A 20,699-nucleotide genomic window follows, 5' to 3' on the forward strand; every position below is an offset into this window, starting at 1 on the left:
TTATATATGAACTTAAAGATGGATTAATTGCCTTTATTTTCATATCATTACTTTTTTAATCGGTTACGTAGTTTATAAAATATAATTATTTTAAAATATCACAAAAATTTTTTTAACCTTTTACATCTTCTTTACTTTTTAATCGCGGCAAATAATATTTATATAGTTGAAATCAGCGTAAAAAGTACTATCGGTCTGCATTTTTAGTTTTTCTATAGCTGAACGGTTGGTTATCTTGATGTGTTCCATATATTATAACGAATTTAAATATAATATGTTTCAGGTACCAACGACTTTTGAAAATTGAAAAGGAGGACAAAAAAAGTCACAACCCAATGTTTAGTTTCTCGCCAGTGCATTGCGAGTTTTTCAAGGCACTTTATTTCATGAATTCGCGAGCTATGCATAAACGGGACCTTTTTTGAAAAACGTAGTAACAGTGTTGTAATTATACTTAAATGTAATACGTGAATTTGACTTATTTGTGCGTAACCTGGCAATATTGGCGAGTAGCCAATGGGGGACATGAATGTGTGACAAATGACAATTTCTTGCGAAATAAACAAATTTTCCCAATGGACGATTCGTTTTTTGGCTTTGATACATCTGTACCGGTGAGTTAATAAATAAATAATTGGTGTATACAATTTTTCTTCATTTGAATGTATTATGATAATTATACGGATCTAAATCCATGGCTTCGTGTTATTGCAAATATGGTCGTTTATGAAATTTTTCATTGTGGTGTATGTTTAATTGGGGAAATTGTATGTCTAGACAGACGATATATAAAATTAATGTTGCATATGATGATCTGAGCTTAAATAAACATTTGTATTTTAAGTACGAAGATGATGGACCTGGGAACCAGATCGCCGAGCCTTCTGAAGAGGAGTATGATGCACTTAACGACGAGACGTTCGGTTCTGCGACTAATGGCGACTGGGAAGAGGCTCATGAAAATATGGTTCGTCTTACGGATTGCTTCGTTTCCGGCAGTAGCTACCGGGATTCTTTTGAGGGTGCACGGTCAAAGGGCGGGGAAACTCTATATTCCTCCCACGCCTCATCTGCCAAAAATAAATTTTCACATGTGTCGCAAGTAGAAAAGTTCGCAGATTCTGATTTGGAGTTAAATTTGTCGGGAATGAAATTTGATGATGTTGATTTAAGATTCGACGATAACGAAAGTGTAGTTGAATCATCTGAACTAAGTTTAGATCCAAGTGTGTGGTCTTCAAATTCTTTTAAGTCTTCAACCAGCCAACAATCAAACATAGGTGAATTAAACAGGCAAACAGCTCTTTTCCATGTTAATAACGCATGCGGGCCTATTGGGGCAAACAATATTAACCATTCTAATTTGCAACGTCTTCAAATGTCAGATCAAGTACCACATCAAAGGCACACGCAACGAAATGAGAATTCTGATTTTAGAAGAGTTCAAGGAGACATAACTGCTTGTAGGACCGACGGCGCTTATGGTCTCCCTACCGCGCCAAAATTTTGCACCTTGGAGGATATAGAAAGGCATATAATTATTGAACAAACTATGCGAAAGCACCAAGAGGAGCATTTTCAATTAAAAGAAGATTATCGTTATTCACAGCAACCAATACAAAAACAAATTTGCCAACAATATATTAGTGAAACCTTGAAACAACAAATAAAGACATCACCACACCATATGCAACAACAGCAAACCGGACATCTACAAAACATACAAAAACAACCATTGACGCAATTAAAAGGTATGACAATTCAATCAAACGATAAACTCAGTTTGCACTTTTAATAATCCAAATTTACTAAGGTCCTCCCGGGTATTCTAATAACAAAGAAAGCGTGCCACTGCAGAGTAGCAATTTGGCTAATAACCTATCGCAACATCCTTTGGGAAATTTACTTCATCAAAAGCAAGGAGGTGGTGTCGTTGGAACTCGCCTTCCACCAGGATTTCCTTTATATCCCAAGGGATTAAGTTCGCAATTACAACAGAACAATCATCAACTTCCTCCACATCCTTTATTAAACCAACACGGACTGCCGTCGAATTTTCAACAATTGCACCAGCGTCCACTGCCAAATCCGCATCTCCCAATCGCTTTGAATAACTTTGCTATGCATCCAAGTTTTAATGCAATGCGTGCAGCGGCGGCTGTGGCGGGTATTCATCCTGCCGCATTGGTGCAATCGCAACAACAACCAACACGGGTTGCTCCTCATCCACCAAGTCCAGCAGTTCTACTCAATACCCAACAAACCAACTCAATGTACAATATGTTTAATATGCGCTTGGTTCAAGAAATTCAACAAAATCATCCCTTGTTGCAAAATTCGGCGCGCCAAGCACACCAAATACAGCAAAATATGGCAATAAATGTCCATCATAACCAAGTTCAGCATCGAGCCCACGTTGGGAGCAATAAATCTACCCATCAACGTAGAGATGGAGGACCTGCAAATGGCAACTTACCGCGTGAAGAATTTGATGAATATGCTAATTTAATGAGCACACGTGACAAGCATTGGTTGATCGGTATTCAGTTGTCACAGTTGAATACAGATACTCCTTATATCGACGACTTTTACCATACGGTATATCGTGAAAGAAAGGGTGCTCAAAATGGCAACATCCGTCACAGCCAGGCACATAAAGATAACCAACTAAACCATCCGCTAACACAACCAAAAGGGCATGCTCAACTTATCTTAGTTCAGCTTGGAAATAAAAATGGAACGCGTAATGGGCAACACCGTGAGCGCCATAACTCAGAAACAATCGGGACGGCAAGCAATAATTGTGGAAATATTGGAACCAACCAAGATCAAAAAACGCCTTACGTTTTTACTCCATTGAAATTTGAGAACTCATTGGGTAAACTGCAGTACGGAAGTGTAACGGCACCACGCAAAATTATTGATGCCGAAATTATGGGTAATGAGGCGGCTGCTGGCGGAGATGGAGATGGCACAAGCGTCATGACACACTCCACTTTAGTCAACCTTGTCCATCTGAAAAGCAATATATCTTCAGGAAGCACTGCAACTGGTATTTTAAGCGATCTTGCGTCGTCAGCACAACGTAAATCACGTCACATTCTGCTTCACATTGAGACATTATACCGCATTGTCTTAAAATTGGAAGATTTAAACAATCCTACTGCGATTGCCACTATTATAATGAAGAAAAAAAAAGAGAGCGAGCGAATCGCAGCTTTAGAGCAACTAGAGAATGCGAATAAAACTCAGGAAGAGCGGGCGGCAGAATCATCTAATCCATCTGCAGTAAATCCAGCGTTAAAAAATAAATTCACATATGAGATTGAAAGGAAAGAAATACTCGTGGCAAAGTTGATAGCGGGTCTTTCCCATGAAGAAGTAACAGCAGTTATGACTGTCCGTAAGGGAAAGGTAAAGTTCGAAAATGTATTTATCGATTACGTAGATTCTTTAACAAATATTCGAAATATTTAACAACATATTTACCTATGTATATAGAAAGAATTGAGAAGGCTTGAGGATTTAAATTTGTTTCTAACGCATAAGTAAATAGGAAATAGTACAGGCCAATTTCAAAACTGGCGGTTATTTGCATAGTAGAGCATTTTTTTTTTTTGATACTGGTGGCTATGACAGAAAACATCGTAGTCCGATTTTCCGCGAAATCTACGAAAATGAGATCACTGAGTCCGAATTGGTACGAACGTATACATTCAAAGTATACGCTACGATCATAGCTATTCGAATTAAGTGATAGCATTTTTGTGGGTTTCACGAAAAATCGGACAACGATGGATTCAGTGATCGCAAGTCGCAAGGGTTGTAAAACTCCCGAGCTTCGGGAGTGTGGAATCGCAGCCATTTTGAAAACAATTTTTACAAAAATGGCATTAAACAACAAAAATGCTAACCGAATCATTTTACTAAAGGGAAGGGTAAAAACAAGATTCATGCAAAATAATAGCATTTTCCCCCCAAAAAAACTTTCACCCACTGTAATAAAAAAAGTGGCAAGATGGAGCAAAATCTTTCCGGCGTTTGCCTACCACGTATACATATCAGTGGTTGATTGACTTTGGTTGATGTTTTAAAATCACTGAGGAACAAGAAACGTTGACCAACTTTGTTTCAAGATGGCCTCGATTCCAAAGCCCTCTGACTCCAGCAAATCGTGTTAAATATTTCTTGAACACAATGCAAAAAATCTTCAGTTTACCAATTTTCGAGACTAACTTGACTACATTCCCACGACAGCCGGTTCAACGTACCGGAATGACTCGGGTTTTACCCGACCAAGAGCTGTTGTTTCGGCGATCTACCCCCGTTTAGGTATCAGAAGTTGTTCGTCCATAGGGCTACATTTGCTACGTATTCTTCTGCTAAGGGCTGGCCTCGAGCCAAACCCAAGGCCACAAACCTACACCTCCTGTGTTTGCTAGAGACGACTACACCACAACTCCACCTCAGTCAAGTGCAATGCTTAGATAGATAGATAGTGGTTAGGTATGGCACTGCGACCAGTAGGTCTATTGTGCCCCTAGCTCATCACAACACATCAACCAGCCCCAGAGTGTCTATAAATTTCATAATAGACCCCGGGGACAGTGAATGTATGTGCTCCTCTCTTGGCCAGACGTGCCCTATGCTCCTATGCCTCCAGCGTGCAACAGCCTCACATTCCATAAGAAGGTGTAGAGGAGTCTCCTTGGCTGCATCGCAAAAGCGACACAGGTCGCTGGACCAGATACCTAGTTTATGCAGGTGCCCTCTGAGCCTACAATGGCCCGTCATAAAACCTGTAATAATTCTTAGTTTCTCTTTTGGGAGATCCATGAGAAGCCTGTATCTTGACAGATTGTAACCTCCTAATAAGCGTTTTGCCTGACGTTGTCCCATGGTGCCAAGCCAGTGCAGTTCCCTCAGTTTGCTGTTGTCCCTTCTGAGCATTTCCTTTATGTGTTGGGTCCTACTGCCAGAAAGGGCTCAGGTCCTATCGGGGTCGAGGAAGCGGCCGTTCTGGCCAGATGATCAGCTTCTTCGTTTCCTGCAACCCCCATGTGCCCTGGTACCCACATTAGTTGGATATTATTGACCTCCGCCAGAGCATTGAGCCTCTCGACACACTCCCAAACCAAGGAGGAGGAGAGGGCCCTAAGTGCCGCCTGGCTATCACTTAGTATAAGTATCCTTTCATTCCTATAGTTCCTGTGAATGTTAATCTCAGCGCACATACTGGTGGCATAGACCTCCGCTTGAAAGATGCTAGGGAAAGTTCCCAGGGGCACCGAAAGCTTCAGCCTAGGGCCGTATACACCTGCTCCAATCCCCGCGGGTGTTTTAGAGCCGTCAGTGTACCACTGTATTGTGCTCGCCTATATGTGACTCTCCATAATAGAGGTACACCAGGTCGCCTTGTTGTAAGTGAGGGTCCTGAAATTTCTCTTGAAGACCACCTCTCTGTTAATATCGTCTCTGGGGAACAAAGCCAGGGGGAGCTGGGTACCTAACTTGTCCCTGTTCCTGGATGATAACACCTTGCCTTTGCCGAAGCCCTCTCTCGCAAAGTTAAGGAGGGTTCGCTTTGCAGCCTGTTCAATTGAGAGATGCAGTGGCTCGAGTTCCAGCATTACCTCGAGCGCTGCCGTCGGGCATGTGCGCATTGCTCCCGTAATGCAAATACATGCCAGACGTTGAATCTTGGAGAGAGTCTGCCTCACCGTTCCCATAGTAGTCCTGGAATACCAAGCCACCGCACCATAAGCCACTATTGGTTTCACTATCATGGTGTACATCCATCTGAGGATCCTCGGAGTGCACCCCCAGGATTTACCCGCTAGACGTTTGCACACCATCATCGCTCTCGTGGCCTTATAGGTGACCGCATCAACATGGGCCCTCCACAGAAGCTTGGAGTCCCAGGGTAAGCCCCAGACACTTAACCTCTGTGGCGACACTGATTACGACCCCGCCCAAGGTCAAGTTCCTCATCCCCTGGAGATTACGTTTCTTGGTGAAGGGGACTATGGCTGTCTTAGAGGGGTTGATATTTAAACCTACGTCTGCGCACCACCTTTTTGCAAGGTTAAGTCCTCTTTGGACGATGTCACAGAGAGTACTTGCGAACTTCCCTCTAGCGATAATCGCTATGTCGTCCGCATACCGCATATCTGTAGGAGTTCGTCCACAACTAAGCGCCACAGTAGAGGAGATAATACACCCCCCCTTGTGGGCACCCTTTCGACGTTTGTATTTGAACGACGCTATCACCGACTTCAGTTTCGGCAATCCTGGTCTGAAATAATCTTGTTATCCGTCTTCGGATGGTTGGCTGAAGGTTATGTTTCGCAAGAGCTCTGACGACTCCCAAATGTGAGGCGTTATCGAAGGACCCCTCGATATCGAGGAAGGCACAGAGCACCACCTCATCACACTCAAAGGCCCCTTGTATTTCCTCCGTTAGGGCATACAGCGCAGTATCCGTGGATCTCCCCACCCTGTACGCGTGCTGGTTGGAATGCAGAGGTGTTTGTTTTAGAGTGTTAAACCTGGTTTCATGGTCAATAATTTTCTCCATTGCCTTTAACATAAAGGATGTGAGACTTATCGGCCTGAATGACTTGGCAAAAGAGTAATCCCTCTTGCCTACCTTCGGGATAAAGATAACCCTGGCCCTCTGCTACACCTTGGGAATGTGAGCCAGTGCTAGACTGTCCCTCATAATGTCCACAAGATGTGGAAGTAAGAGCTCCCCGCCCTGCTTCAGCAGCGCCGGACATACACCATCCACCCCAGGGGCCTTGTACCGTTCGAAGGAGTCCAGAGCCCACTGCACTGTTTGCCGGTTAATAAGGCTTTTAGCCAGCTTCCAGTCCGGTGGGGATGGCCTGAACGCCCGGAACAACGTATCCCCGGCGGTGGGAATGGCGTCCGGAAAGTGGGCTGACAGCAGAGTGAGTGCCCTTTCCTGTTCAGTACCTGAAAAGGTTCCATTAGGTTGCCTAATAGCCAACCTGGTCCCTGTGTTGTCTCTCGCTAAGGCTTTATGCAGCCTAGCAGCTGCAGGAGCAGATGCGATGTTCTCACAAAAGGTCCTGAAGCTACTACGCTTGGCCTTTCTAATCTCCTTATTGTATTTTGTCAGACTGACTGAGTACTCCTCCCAGTTTCCGGTGCACTTTGCCCTGTTGAAAAGTCTTCGCACCTCTTCTAAGAACTGAGAGTTCCCGTGTCCACCAGGGAGGCTGAGCTTTCCTCTTTGGCTTTGACACGGGGCAGCTGGAGGTAAAGGCATCCAGAATGGTGCCGTTCAGCCTGTTGACCCTGTCCTCTAACTCCATACAATCCACCTTTCTATGTTGTGCCTCTATTCTGCCTAGGTTCAACCTAAGTACCTCTTCGTATTTACCCCAGTCTGTTTTCCTGGGGTTTCTCTTTGGGTGACCTGTCAGAACCTCAGCTCCCAGTGCAAATCGGATAATCCTATGATCCGACAGTGACTGAAGAACGATCAGAGGACTGGCCAGTCTGTTGCTGAGAGTGATGTCAAGTACCTCCTTGTTGTTGTTGTTGTAGCGGCTACAACAACCCCGCCCAGATCGGTTGGTATCTCAGTCGTTGTCGTCAAGTTCCACTAACGGCAACCCTAGGAAGCGTGTAGCTTCTGTGGGATCTGTCCACAGGGACAGGGCCGTTAGGGTTGTCGGGTTTTCCGGGCATGCGAAGAGATGGTTCGAGTCATGTGGGGTCTCCGCATGCCGGACATTCGTTCGGCACATCCTCATTCAGCCTACTCAAGTAGGAGTTTAACCTGCTGCAGTAGCCGGAGCGAAGTTGAGCAAGTGTAGTGCGTGTCTCCCGAGGCAGATGAAGCTCTGTCTCGTCAATGTCCGGGGGTGGTATGCCTAGAACGGCATTCACAGGTCTAGAGTCTACATAACTCGAGACTGAGTCCCTGTGAATGCCGTTCAGGGCCTGTCTGTACGCTGTCGGGTCCAGAGGTTGCTTAATGAACCTCTGGACTTCGTCCGTCAGTTCATATAGATGCCTCCTGACGTGCCTATGCGAGGGCTCCTCTGCAAGCAGCTGTCTGTTTGGGTGGCCACTTCTGTGGCTCCCGATCAGGAACTGCTTGCAGAGCATTATGTTGTGCTCATTAACTGGGAGCATTTGCGCCTCGCCGTGCAAGTGATGTTCTGGCGACATCAGGAGGCATCCCGTCGCTGTCCTAAGTGCCGTATTTTGTCCCGTCTGTAGCTTCGTCCACTGCGTCCTACTAGTCCCTGGCGACCACACTAGCGCTGCGTAGTTCAAAACCGACCGGCCTATTGCCTTGTATGTTGCCAGCAACGTTTCTTTGTCTTTGCCCCAAGTACTGCCGGCTAGCCACTTGAGGACCTTGTTGCGGCTCTGTACTTTATTGACAATAGCGGTTGAGTGCGCAGAGAAGGAGAGCAGGCTGTCGAATGTTACTCCGAGTATTTTGGGGTTATTCACCGTCGGAATTGGTGTGTCATCGACGTGAATCCCCAGCGGTAGCCTGACCTCCTTCGTCCAGGTTGTGAACAGGGTCGCGGAGGATTTCGTAGGGGAGAGGGCTAGACACTTTGCAGTGAAGAAGCGAGAAAGTTCGGAGAGATAGCCGTTTACTTTCAAACACAGGTCATCAATTCCATTCCCAGTCGCCATGATCGAGCAGTCGTCGGCATAGGAGACAATCGAGACTCCCTCTGGTGGTTGAGGGAGCTTTGAAATATAAAAGTTAAACAGTAGCGGGGAAAGGACACCACCCTGAGGAACCCCCTGTTTTATTTTTCGCTGCTTACTCGTTTTGTCTCTAAATGTTACCGACGAATGTCGACCACTCAGATAACTTGCCGACCACCGTTTGAGCCTCTGTGGGAGAGAGGAGGCCTCTATATCTTCTAGCAGCGTGGAATGGCAGACGGTGTCAAACGCCTTTGACAAGTCCAACGCTACTAGAATCGTTCTCTCACAGGGACGGTTGCGGTTAAGGCCACGAGTTATCTGAGTGTTTATGGCGTTAAGTGCTGTTGTTGTACTGTGCACTTTACGGAAACCATGCTGATGCTTCGCTGGGGTCAGGTGGTTTGTGAAGTACGGGAGTAGCAAGGCCTCAAGTGTCTTCGCTACCGGGGAAAGGAGTGTAATCGGACGATACGAATCTCCTTTGTTGGCGGGTTTCCCCGGTTTGAGCAGTGGGACCACTCTCCCCACCTTCCAGATGTCTGGGATGATGAGAGTGGCCATTGACAGGTTGAGGACCTCCGTTAGGTACGCTACCCCCGCAGGACCCAAATTTTTCAGCATCAGCATGCATATTCCGTCAGGACCCATGGCTTTGGAGGCTTTCGCCTTCCCGATGGCCACCTGAACTTCACCGCAAGTGAAAGCAAGGGGGGCACAATTTGTTGGCAGTTTGTGCAGCCTTCTGGTCACTCGACGCTTGGCTTTGTCTACCGGAGGATGCAGTATGAACTGCCGGCTAAAATAGCTCGCGCATCTCTCCGGGTCCGACGAAGCATGGTCGCCGAAGGAAATTTCGACTCTGTCGTCGTGCTTCGTCGGATTAGACAATGACCTCACGGTTGACCAAAGCTTGCTCACACCAGAGGTGAAATTACAAGTCTTCAGGTGCTCCTCCCACTTCTTCCGCTTATGTACGTTTACAAGTTGCCGAATCTCCGCGTTGAGATCCCTGATTATTGACAATATTCTTTAAATATTTACATATTAAACGTCTATCACCTCTTTTAATTTCTACCTTGTGTTCCATATATTGAAATTTTTTAAATTTTAATCTTTTTCTTATACTCTTTCTTTATTTCGTTGTCTACCAAATCACCTGTGAGTACTGCCCTTTGGTATAACCTAAACTTTTCTTTATTAGTGTCAGTCTATCATATCATTTATTTCTAATTTTAACCCGTATTGTACCCGAGAAGTTAGTTGATTCATACTCGAAATCAAACAAAGGTTGATATGTTCGAGCATATCATCAAGATTGAAACTATTCAGGTCTGCAAAGTTGCATTGTCTCAAAAGATTCATGAGGTTGTCTGGGCTGTACTCATCCCAAGAAATTAATTCAGACAGTATATTGATTGGGCGTTGTTTTTTTATATAGCATTTGAACATTATGGTTTCATGATCCGATATTCTATGTTCCTCCGCTTTTTCACATGAAACTTCATTAGTGTTCAAGTACAACAAGTCGATGAGTGTTTGGCACTGTTCAGTAACACTGGTATTAAAGTTAATTAACTGTTTCATTGCCTGCTGAGAGAATACCTCATTGAGTTTCCTACTATATTAATACTATATTCATGTTTATATTAAAATCCCCAATAATAACGGTATTTACCATGTTATCGCATGTTTCCGACAAAATGGCCTCCATATATGTCAGAAAATCTGCATCACTCGAACTGGCTGGTTTCACGATTTTTCAATTGTACAACTATACACCAGACATTTTTATCAATAGATCTATTTATTATTATTTTAAAGTCTATTATGTCTCGCAAAATTACGATTACCCTCCTGTGTGTCTACTATACGAGTCACACCTAATAAATGAATTTTCATTCGATAGACGATAAACGCTTGCAATGGTATCGTATAAAATGAGTTCCCGTATTATGGTTTCCACACGCCCGATAGATGTACTATTGTGAATGACAGTGGCATTTGTTTACCATTTGTTGTGAATTTAAATGAAACAGCTGTTCTTATCTAGCTAAAATATTTTCAAAGCAAACATTTTCTACTTGAAAGTCTGCCAAAGTTCATATAAGCCATACAAAATTAAGAAAAAATGTTCGCTTCAACCTCAATTGCGTTATCTAAATTTAATGGACCTATTATGTATGTATGACCTACCACTATATGGTTAGTGATAATGCATTTCAAATTTTACTAGCACTATATGGTTAGCGATAGTGCATTTCAAATTTCACTAGCACTACATAGTGGTAGTGAAATAGAATTTTCACTATCACTATCTGATGAGCGGTAAGGGAAATAAAGTTTCACTATCACTGACTAATTACACTAGTTAACTAATTTAGGAAAAGTTTGCGATCTGTGCAAATTTCCTAGTTAGCCAATTCGATAGTTCTTTCTTTATTGAATACAAAACTACAGTTTGATCAATAGGACAGATATACCCAAGTATCATTAATCCGCACCAAAAAGTTGGAGAGATATGGGCAATTCTCAATTAGTTCAACTCGCCAGTTTTTTTTTGGACACATAATTTTCGCTGGTTTATTAACAAAAATCAGGTTACATATGTTGTCTAGATTATTTCACTGCAAAAAAAAACGACCACCGTACATATTTTCTAGCCAAATATGCATATAGGTTAGTTTAGGATACACTGGTCGGCTGGTGCGCCTTACATAGACCCATTGGTGCTTTATAGTGCCAGATGGAGGCCCGTGTTACTACGATCTAAAGCAGTCGTCGTGTAGGACGTCAACGCTTTTTGCGAAGTTCAAGAGAGCCTTAATATCCAGTTTTGAAGCCTCCTCTAGTCCTTTGAACTGCGAAGCTCCGAGATATGTAAGACGAGTTCTAGCTAAGGCCGGACAGATACAGAGAAGGTGTTCTAACGTCTCACTCATGCCTTCCTCCCTGCACTTCCTGCATGCGTCACTGTTACTAATGCCCAGTAGGTTGTGGCCCGTTATTAGGCCAGCAACTGTCCTGCAATCCCTGCCTGACCGTGTAAACAAGAAATCGGTGTTTCCTTTGCTGCTATTGCAGATGATCTTGGTGGTTTTGCCTGTCGCTAAAGCGTTCCATCTCACCCGGATCCGGCACTCAGCTCTTTTCGGAAATACGATGTGAGATTATAACCTTAATAGCCGCCTGGCTATCGACATATATATTGATATTTTTTATATAGTTTCCTGCGTTGTTAGCAATCTCAGCAGCTTTCCCTATAGCGAAGACTTCCGCCTGGAAGATACTGCAGTACTCTGGAAGCTTGAAGGGTTGCCTGAGGTCTAGCGCGGCGCAGTAGACTCCGGCGCCCACTCCATCAGCCATTTTTGATCCATCCGTATAGATGTTATACGTTCCGCTGGCGGGTCGCCTGGTCATGCGCCATCCGCCCTCCTTACACGTAGCTTTAAACGTTCTTTCCCAGATGAAGCGTGGGGGTATGTGGTCAATTTTGTCCTCCATCCCCCTGCATATCGAGCTGTGCCCGCTAGTTCTCGCGGAGAATTCACCTAAGGCCATCAATGTCATGGCGGATTTCGCTGCAGTGCTCTCCACTGCGATGTCGATTGGCGGTAGGTTAAGTAGCCTTTCAAGTACCGCCGTTGGAGTGGTCCTTAGCGCTCCTGTTATGTACAGGGCAGCGAGCCGCTGTACTCACTCCAATGATTTTCTATACGAGATTTTCTTGGCAGCGGTCCACCATACCAGAGCGCCGTAGAGCAATATCGGCCTTACTACCGCTGTGTAACACCAATGCATGAGGCCAGGGGATAGGCCCCATGTAGTACCCAGCATATTTTTACATGCGTAAAGGGCACCACTGGCCTTTTTCACCCTTTCCTCAACATTTAGCTTCCACATCAGTTTGCTGTCCAATATTACTCCCAGGTACTTGGTGTGGTCCTTGATTGATAGCTCCTCCCCGTTGAGCCTCGGGGGTTTCCATGCGGGGATTTTGTACCTTCTTATGAACAGTACCAGAATGAGGTTAGACTAATTGGTCTGTATTCTTTCGAATAGAGGGGATTTCCTTTGCCCGCCTTCGGTATGAATACCACCCCCGCCTCTCTCCAAAGGACAGGCACATAGTTTAACCTTAAACATCCCTCGTATATTATTTTCAAGTATGGTGCCAGCATTGCGGAAATTTTTTGCATCATGGCTGGAAAGATACCGTCTGTGCCTGGGGACTTAAACGGTTCGAAGCCATCGATAGCCCACCGTATTTTTTCTTCCGTTATGATGCTATCTCCTAAAAATTGTAGATCTTGCTGTCTGTACACCCGGAAAATTTGTGTTGACTAGGTCTTCCAGTGAGTCCTCACTGCTTCCAGTCCACTCTCCACATTTTTTACGTAGCAACCTTGGAGTAGTCGGGTTCTTGGATAGCAATTTCCTTAGCCTGGCTACCTCGGTTGTTTTTTCTAATTCGCCGCAGAAGTTCTTCCACGACTCCCGCTTGCATTTGCGAATCTCTTTCTTGTATTCCTTAAGTATATCTTTGCATTCCATCCAGCAGAACTTGTCATTGGCTATCTTGGCCAGTTTGAAGAGTTCTCTGAAATTTCGTCTGAGTGCTCCGAGTCCCCTGTTCCACCAAGGTGGCTTTGAACCTCGCCTTGCATGTAGCGGAGGGCATGCGATGCGATAAGCTTTGTTTAGAGTGTTGGTAAGTATGACTACCAGTTTCTCCAATTCAGAGTGGGAGTCACTTACCCTATACTTGTTTAAATTCTTCCTCATTACCCTTTCATACAATTCCCAGTTCGTATTCTTGGGATTTCTGAAAGTTTCGCTTTTTGTACGGGCTGAGAATTCTACCTGAAATCCTACATACCTATGGTCAGGTGTACGAAGCACCTCCCAGTTTCCTACTCCGATTCCCCCACTAGTGTGGAGTGTTATATCAAGAACGTTCTTCGAGGTAGGGCTAATATAAGTTGGTTAACCACACCGGTTGGCTATATCTAAGTTACTTGTTAAGATAAAGTTTAGTAAAGACTCACCCCTTTCGTTGGTATCTCCACTCCCCCATACCGTATTGTGCGCATTGGCATCCGCGCCTATGACGAGTGGACGGTTCGCCTTCTCGGCCGCTGTTACCAACCTCCGGAGCCCGTTTGATGGCGACTCCTCGTCGTGAGGCATGTAACAAGATGCAAGGACTATTGTGCCATCCTTGCCATCGTTCACAGCTACCACCGTCAGGTCGTCTGAAGAGAAATTAAGATCAATATAAGAGTGTATACTTTTCTTAACCAGTATAGCTGTTCTTACCCTATTTGTTGCACTCGGGATGTGCGTGTAGTATGTTTGCGACTTTAGTCCAGATACCACGTTTCCCGATGCTATCCGTGGCTCCTGGACTAACGCCGCATTGGAAAGTTCACTATCGCTTCAGTTTTTGTTTTGGATTCGTCTTGGGGGCCTTCTCGGAAATAATAAATCCCAGAAACTCAATATCAGATTTAAAAAATGCACTCTTATCTAACTGTATTTCTAAGTTGGCGTTCTCTAGACTCTCAAAAATGATTTTCGTTTCATTGAAATGGGATTCCAGGTCCTTGCTGAAGATGATAATATCGTCTATATAAACATAACATCGCTTGCCGATGTGATTCCTGAGAATATCGTCTAGGACCATTTGAAAAATTGACTGGAAATTTTTCAGCCCAAAAGGCAGTCGAGTAAATTCGTACTAGCCGTTATTTATGGCAAACGTTCTTTTTTCAATATCCGATACTTTAAGTGGAATTTGGTGAAATCCACTTTTTAAATCGATTGTTGAAAAATATTTCTTTTTACCAAGTTGTGACAATACATCTTTGATTTCGGGAATGGGATATTTGTCGGGCAATGTTACTAAATTTAACTTTCTGTAGTAGACCACCATACGGTATTTCATACACCTTATCTACAGCAGACATAAGCAAAAGAGGGAGTTCATGTCTAGTTACAGAAACGTGAGAAACAATAGACAGATAAGCAAAGAGTAAGAAAAAGGAACAGTCCGGTCAGGCGGAGTCAGTCCCACCCCTTCTGCTTGAAACTCAAAGCAGCCCTGCCATGACTCCCACTCTACTACAAGACCCCCTAAACCCGACTCAAGTCCGTCAATATTTTGGACAGTCAAGTCATAGCAAGTACGTCCGTTCAGTCGCTGAAAATCTGATTGAAAAGTTTGAAATTTTTGGGGGATTTTGATAAAATTTGTTGAATTTTTATAATTTTATACAAACTTTGAAATGTGCATTTGTATGGTGTGTGTTATACATTGCACAAGACTTTTATACAAAAATATTTAACATCGAATAAACAAAGTAATATAGCCAAAACTGGTCAAAGTAAAAGTAATAATAATAATATCCCAACGGTTTTTACCCTCCATTCCCGCCCATCCGCACGAGGGGCGCAGTCCGCATGACGTACGGAACCAGTATTTTCAATTTTTGCGCCGAGTCACGATAGGCAGGAGTTTGTTAAGTGTCGAGATCTAAAACTGTTCAGCTACAGAACTAAATTCATCAGCCGATTTTATGTCTTTATTTTAGTGATTCATCTATTGAGAGAGGACAGTATCGATTTCTTAATGCTGAAAAGCGGATCTGATATATCAAACGTGCTGGAATGAGAGTTAAAATCCTGGCATAAGCAACGGAGTGGGTCGTGCAATTCAAAATTAGTTTTACAAGCATTCAGAAATAGGGGGCAAAAGTGTCTTGATACCCGGGAGGGAATATTAGGAAGAAGAAGTGGACTTGAAATTGAGCCTGTTAGTAATTTAACTATAAAAATTGTACCAAGCATTTGCCTGCGGCTGGAAAGTGTAGGAAGATTAATGAGTTTTAATCGGCTCGTATAAGGTGGAAGGTTATATTGAGAATCCCAACGGAAATTTCTTAAAGCAAAAAGTAGGAATTGTTTTTGAATTGATTCTATCTTGTCTCAGTAAATTTGATACCTTGGATTTCAAGCCACCGAACCGTATTCCAAATTGGCCTAACTAATGTTGTAAACGGGGTTTTAGTGATATAAGGGTCACAAAACTCTTTTGACCATCGTTTCACAAAAGCAAGTACACCTTTAGCCTTGTTGACTGTCACATTAATAGGAAGATTAAAATTAAGCTTAGGATCCATTGTGATACCAAGGTCCACAAAATTGTATACCTGTTCCAGGTTATGGTTACCTATTGTATAAGAAGCGGGATGAACAGCTCTTCGCGAGAAGCTCATTACTTTACATTTCTTAAGATTTAGAGGCATAAGATTTACTTGACACCAGTAAGCCGTGCTGTCTAAGTCTGATTGTAGCAAAGACCTTTCTTTAATTGAAACGTACGATTTATAAAGCTTTACATCATCTGCATACATTGAAATTTTGGAAAATTGTATATTTGTAGAAATATCGTTTATAAAAAGCAAGAACAGAACCGGGCCTAGGTGGCTACCTTGAGGGACTCCTGAAGTAACATCAATGACGTCAGCGATAGTATTTTTAAACATTACCCTTTGTGATCCATCATAGAGGTATGAAGAGATCCAACGTAGAAAATTAGGTGGAAGACCAAGAAGATCAAGTTTATAGATGAGCAACGAGTGGCACACTTTGTCAAATGCTTTATTGAAGTCAGTATATATAACATCAACAGTTTTGCTTTCACTAAATGCTTTTGAGATATATGTAGGATGTTAATTCAAGTAAATTTGTAGAAGTTGATTTGCCCTTGCAAAATCCATGTTGACTATATGAAATGCTAGAAGAGATAGAATGCGTCAACTGATTTGTTATAATTGCTTCAAATAATTTAGGAATTGCAGAAAGCTTAGCTATTCCCCGGTAGTTCTCCACTGAAGAGCTGCTACCGCTTTTATGTAACGGGGTTATGAACGATTCCTTCCATACAGTTGGAAAAACGCCCTCTTTAAGAGATAAATTAAATATCGCTGTTAACGGCTCATAGAGATAATCAGAACAATTTATAAGTATACAAGTAGGGATCTTGTCAGGACCATAACTGAAGGACTGCTTTAAGGATTTCAGATAAACTACTACATCATCAGGAGATGTTACTGGGATATTTATTGAGTTCATTGGACATAGTTTAAAAGGATAGTCAATGTTAGCATGTGAGTTAATGGAATAATTGGATTTAAAAAACTGAGCGAACATGTCAGAAATTGTTTGATTATCACGAGAGACGGTGTTTTGATACTCCATGGCGGAAGGAAACCCACGTAAATTTCGCTTTGGGGTTATATATTATACGCCGTTTGATTTTACACAAGTAAGCTTTATAACAAATTCAAAAAACTTATGACGCAAAAGTGAGTATTTTACATAGTATGTTTACACTCTCTCTAATACAAAATAACGCGACTTTCTGTTTTTCAAATTTCTCAGTTCTTTAGTGAACCATAACTGTGTTTGCTCTTCAGGAACATACATGCGTTTAGGCACATGCTTTTCAAATAATTTATGTAAAGTAAAGTTAAAAAGTGCAACGCTATCTTCAATATTTTCTTTAAATGCAGCCCACGACAATTTAGACAGTTCTTTGTTAAGCATTTTAAAGTTGGCTTTCGAAAAATCAAAGCGAATATTTGGTTCGTATGCTTGGGTACTGCAATCTTGACCATTACTTATAACTTCGTAAGATACCTCCATAGCAGGGTTTCTATTATTTCTTCCACCACTGTATATGTATCTATGTCCGTATGTATGTATAAAAAGATGTGAATTCAACAACAAAAAAATCAAAAAGAAACTACCAAACCATCTAAGAAGATACATACATGCCTATGTAAAAATTATATGTATTTGTATACAGCATGTATAAAATAAATAAAATTCAATGAAAAAAAATCGCTGGAAAAATATCGGGTACCCATTAATATCGGAATAAAAAGACTCGATATCGCAAATATCCATACCAAAATCCAAAAAAAAAAAATATCTGAAAAAGTGATTAGAAACCTCCGAGCGTATTTCTGCCATGAAAAACAGCTTCTCATAAAAACGACCTTTGTGACACAACATCAAGGCGCACGCATCAAATCGGAGGAGAAGCTCGGCCAAACGCTAAATATTTTGTAATCGCCAATCTATTATTTTTACACGTAGAGTTAAAACACCGAGACCGCGTGTTCAAATCCCGCCACATGCAATCCTAACGATAGTAAAAAATTTCTTTTCTTTAAAGCCCAATTTATATCGGGAGGGCTTGATAATCAGATAAGTCTTGAAAGCAATTTTTTCGCATTCTCTTTTGTGTTTTCTATTTGCATCCAGACGCGTCAATTTTTATTGAATTCAAGTTCGTGGTTCTTTAAATGGGAGGTATCTGCACTCTTCCCCTTCCCTTCTCACCTCCTTCGCCTTGGAACGAGTAGACTTGAAAGCAAGACTTGACGTGTCTGAAAGCTGACTAATTTGAGTTTATGACATTCGATACGATACTAGGATTCTGGTACTCGATTCCAAAAAATATCGTTTTAAAACTATCGAGTAAAAAATATCGGTATCGATATGGTATCGTATCGTATCGAAATTCGTGTCCCTAGTCGCTGAGCAAGCAACGAATCAACATCGTGTTTGGCTGTTGCGCTTTGTTTCTTGAATGCAAAAATGCCTTGCGAGAAATATTACATGCTTGAAAATGCTTTTGGTGACATGCAATGCCTTTTGTGTTACAGGTCATTTAAAAAATAAAGAATATGCTATTCAAAGACATTTTGATTCTTTTCATAAGGAAATATTTTGATGACGAAGAAATACAACGACTTTATTGAAAAAAAGTAAATTTTTTTTCCAAGGAATTAAAGGGTGGTTGTTAAAGGCAATATGTATGCGATTAAAAGACATTTTTAATCATTTCATAATGATATGGAAAATTTTGATGAACATGAATTTAAATTTTTTTATTTAAATTTTCAATATTTGGCGTTGATGAATCCAAATGAATTTTTAAATTTTTTATTTGAGTTTTACTTCAATATTTTCATAACTTAAAAAACTATAAACTCGAGAAAACCAGTTTTAAAGTTTTGAATTTACATATACTCCCGAGGGAAAATTAATACATATTCAGCTTTGTCATGAGTTTCATTTTCTCCAAGCGGATGAACATTTTTCGGGTGAATTTTTTTTCGGGCGAAAGTCAGGATAAGGTTGATTTTGTTCTAGTGAGCTACTAGTAATCCATAAAATTGTAACACATCATAAGAAAGAGCTAATGTACATTCTTGCATACTTAACCCGATTTTTGCTTTATTGGGATTATGATACTTTTATAGTAAATGAGCGATGCACATATATGTACATATGTATGTGTTAAATATACGTATTTATGTGTTTTTATTGAAGACCGATAAGTTAAAAATTTTTTCACTTCTCGTAATTTCCTACTGGGTTGCTCATGCGAAGCAGTTCTCTTGTGCATACCAACACAAACACAGTTTAACTTTTGCCGACCACTAATCCACAGAGATGTGAAGCTGAAAAAGGAGGAAATAGAAATGCACAAACAGACTTCCAGTGCCTGCTCATTCAGGGTACCGCATAACTTCTAAGAGTTGGGTTCATTTGGATTTCGCTTTCGGAAGGGATGGAGCTCCCGTAAAGACTACTATTAATAATTCAACTATTCACCGGAGGATTTGACGTGTAGGAGGATTATACTAAGGCGTAAACTACTTGGAATTAACAACAAAATGGATCAAATTAGTTAAATACATTTTTCTGAAGCTTAATATTATCTAAATGTAGGTATAAAACAAAAAAAAAATCCCTAAATTAATAAACAAAAGGAAAATCCGGCATTCATCCCTCGAAATATACTTATGATAAAAGTATTAATTTTCGGCTCTAATTATACAAAGCACTTAAGAGAACAAATAATGACGCAAAAAAAAACCAAATCAAGGAATCGAGGCATAAGAACATCCATAAGTGAAGAAATAAAAGCAAACGGCAAATCTACAAAGCACAAAAAAAACTGGTCCCTGGCAACATATGCATATGTATGTACATTAGACTGCATCACTCCCCATACAAAAAAATTGCTACCATTTTTTCATTGTAATTATAAATCTATTATATTTTAAGACGTCCACCAAAATATTTCGGAAAAATATTAAGATTTAAGTGAGCTGGACCGATTTGAAAATACCTCCAAAAATGGAATTATGAATAAAAATAGTTTCTTAAAGATTTTTTTTTGAAAAAATCCTCTCAAATGACAAAACGGCTTAAGTTTGAAAAATCTGCAAATATAATAAATTTTGTAATCCCGGCGGAAAAACCGCAACTTTTTTTGGTGATGCAGTCTAATGTACATACGTATGCTTATAAATATGGGCACGGCACAGTAACTAAGTAGGTCTGACGGTGGAAGTATATATGCATATAGATATATATAAGGGAATTATACATATATGTATGTATATGCTGAGAGCACAGTGACTGGCGCGCGTGGAAGTTCCAGTGACCGCACTTCCCGCGTTGAGTCCGCTCTCCTGATGTATGTTTGTATGTAAGTGTGCTCCTTGCCCTTCTCCTTTTGTAGTTACTCCGCAAGTCTCCAAATTTTTCTCTATTACTCCTGTATTGCTACATATCGAGGACTTATATTCAATACCCTCTATCTGCAATTTTGATGAAAATGAGTTTTTGATGGTAACGTGAGCTCCGATTAATCTTTCAGCCATGGCAATAATGTCAAACTTAAAATATAGCTTTAGTGGTATTATATTCTCATTTTGAAAATTCCACTATCTGCCATAACATTTTGTTATAAGAGCAAAATCCTCTATCTACACAATTTTGCTGGAAAATTGTGTTTATAGGAATTTTTTGTGGCAGGTAAGTTACATGTGCCTATGTATGTATGTATATGTTACCGGTAAAATCCGATCTTAGGTCAAACTAGTTTTGCCCAGGCTAAACTA

The 20,699-nt window shown here is 41.5% G+C and overlaps 1 protein-coding gene across 2 annotated transcripts; it reads left to right on the forward strand.

Moving 5' to 3' along the window:
• The first annotated feature begins 365 nt into the window (after positions 1-365).
• On the forward strand, positions 366-3,492 carry LOC118740305 (protein PAT1 homolog 1). Of its 2 annotated transcripts, XM_036471789.1 has the most exons (4): positions 441-614; positions 845-1,280; positions 1,386-1,751; positions 1,814-3,492. In XM_036471789.1, exons 1-4 carry the CDS (start codon positions 576-578, stop codon positions 3,475-3,477), a joined length of 2,505 nt encoding a protein of 834 aa, XP_036327682.1. In that variant the 5' UTR covers positions 441-575; the 3' UTR covers positions 3,478-3,492. The 2 variants fall into 2 exon arrangements, with proteins under 2 accessions (XP_036327681.1, XP_036327682.1); XM_036471788.1 differs by having other exon boundaries at positions 366-614; positions 845-1,751.
• The last annotated feature ends 17,207 nt before the right edge of the window (positions 3,493-20,699 follow it).

Source organism: Rhagoletis pomonella, unplaced genomic scaffold (genome assembly GCF_013731165.1).
Source record: "Rhagoletis pomonella isolate Grant_MI unplaced genomic scaffold, Rhpom_1.0 Rhpom_scaffold_00006, whole genome shotgun sequence".
Lineage (NCBI taxonomy): Eukaryota > Metazoa > Arthropoda > Insecta > Diptera > Tephritidae > Rhagoletis > Rhagoletis pomonella.

Excerpts from the sequence above, each read along its gene's own strand:
- LOC118740305 (XM_036471788.1), top strand. The coding sequence starts at position 576 with ATGGACGATTCGTTTTTTGGCTTTGATACATCTGTACCG. Across the intron at positions 615-844 it reads GCTTTGATACATCTGTACCG|TACGAAGATGATGGACCTGG; the intron begins GTGAGTTAATAA and ends TTGTATTTTAAG. Across the intron at positions 1,752-1,813 it reads ACCATTGACGCAATTAAAAG|GTCCTCCCGGGTATTCTAAT; the intron begins GTATGACAATTC and ends AAATTTACTAAG.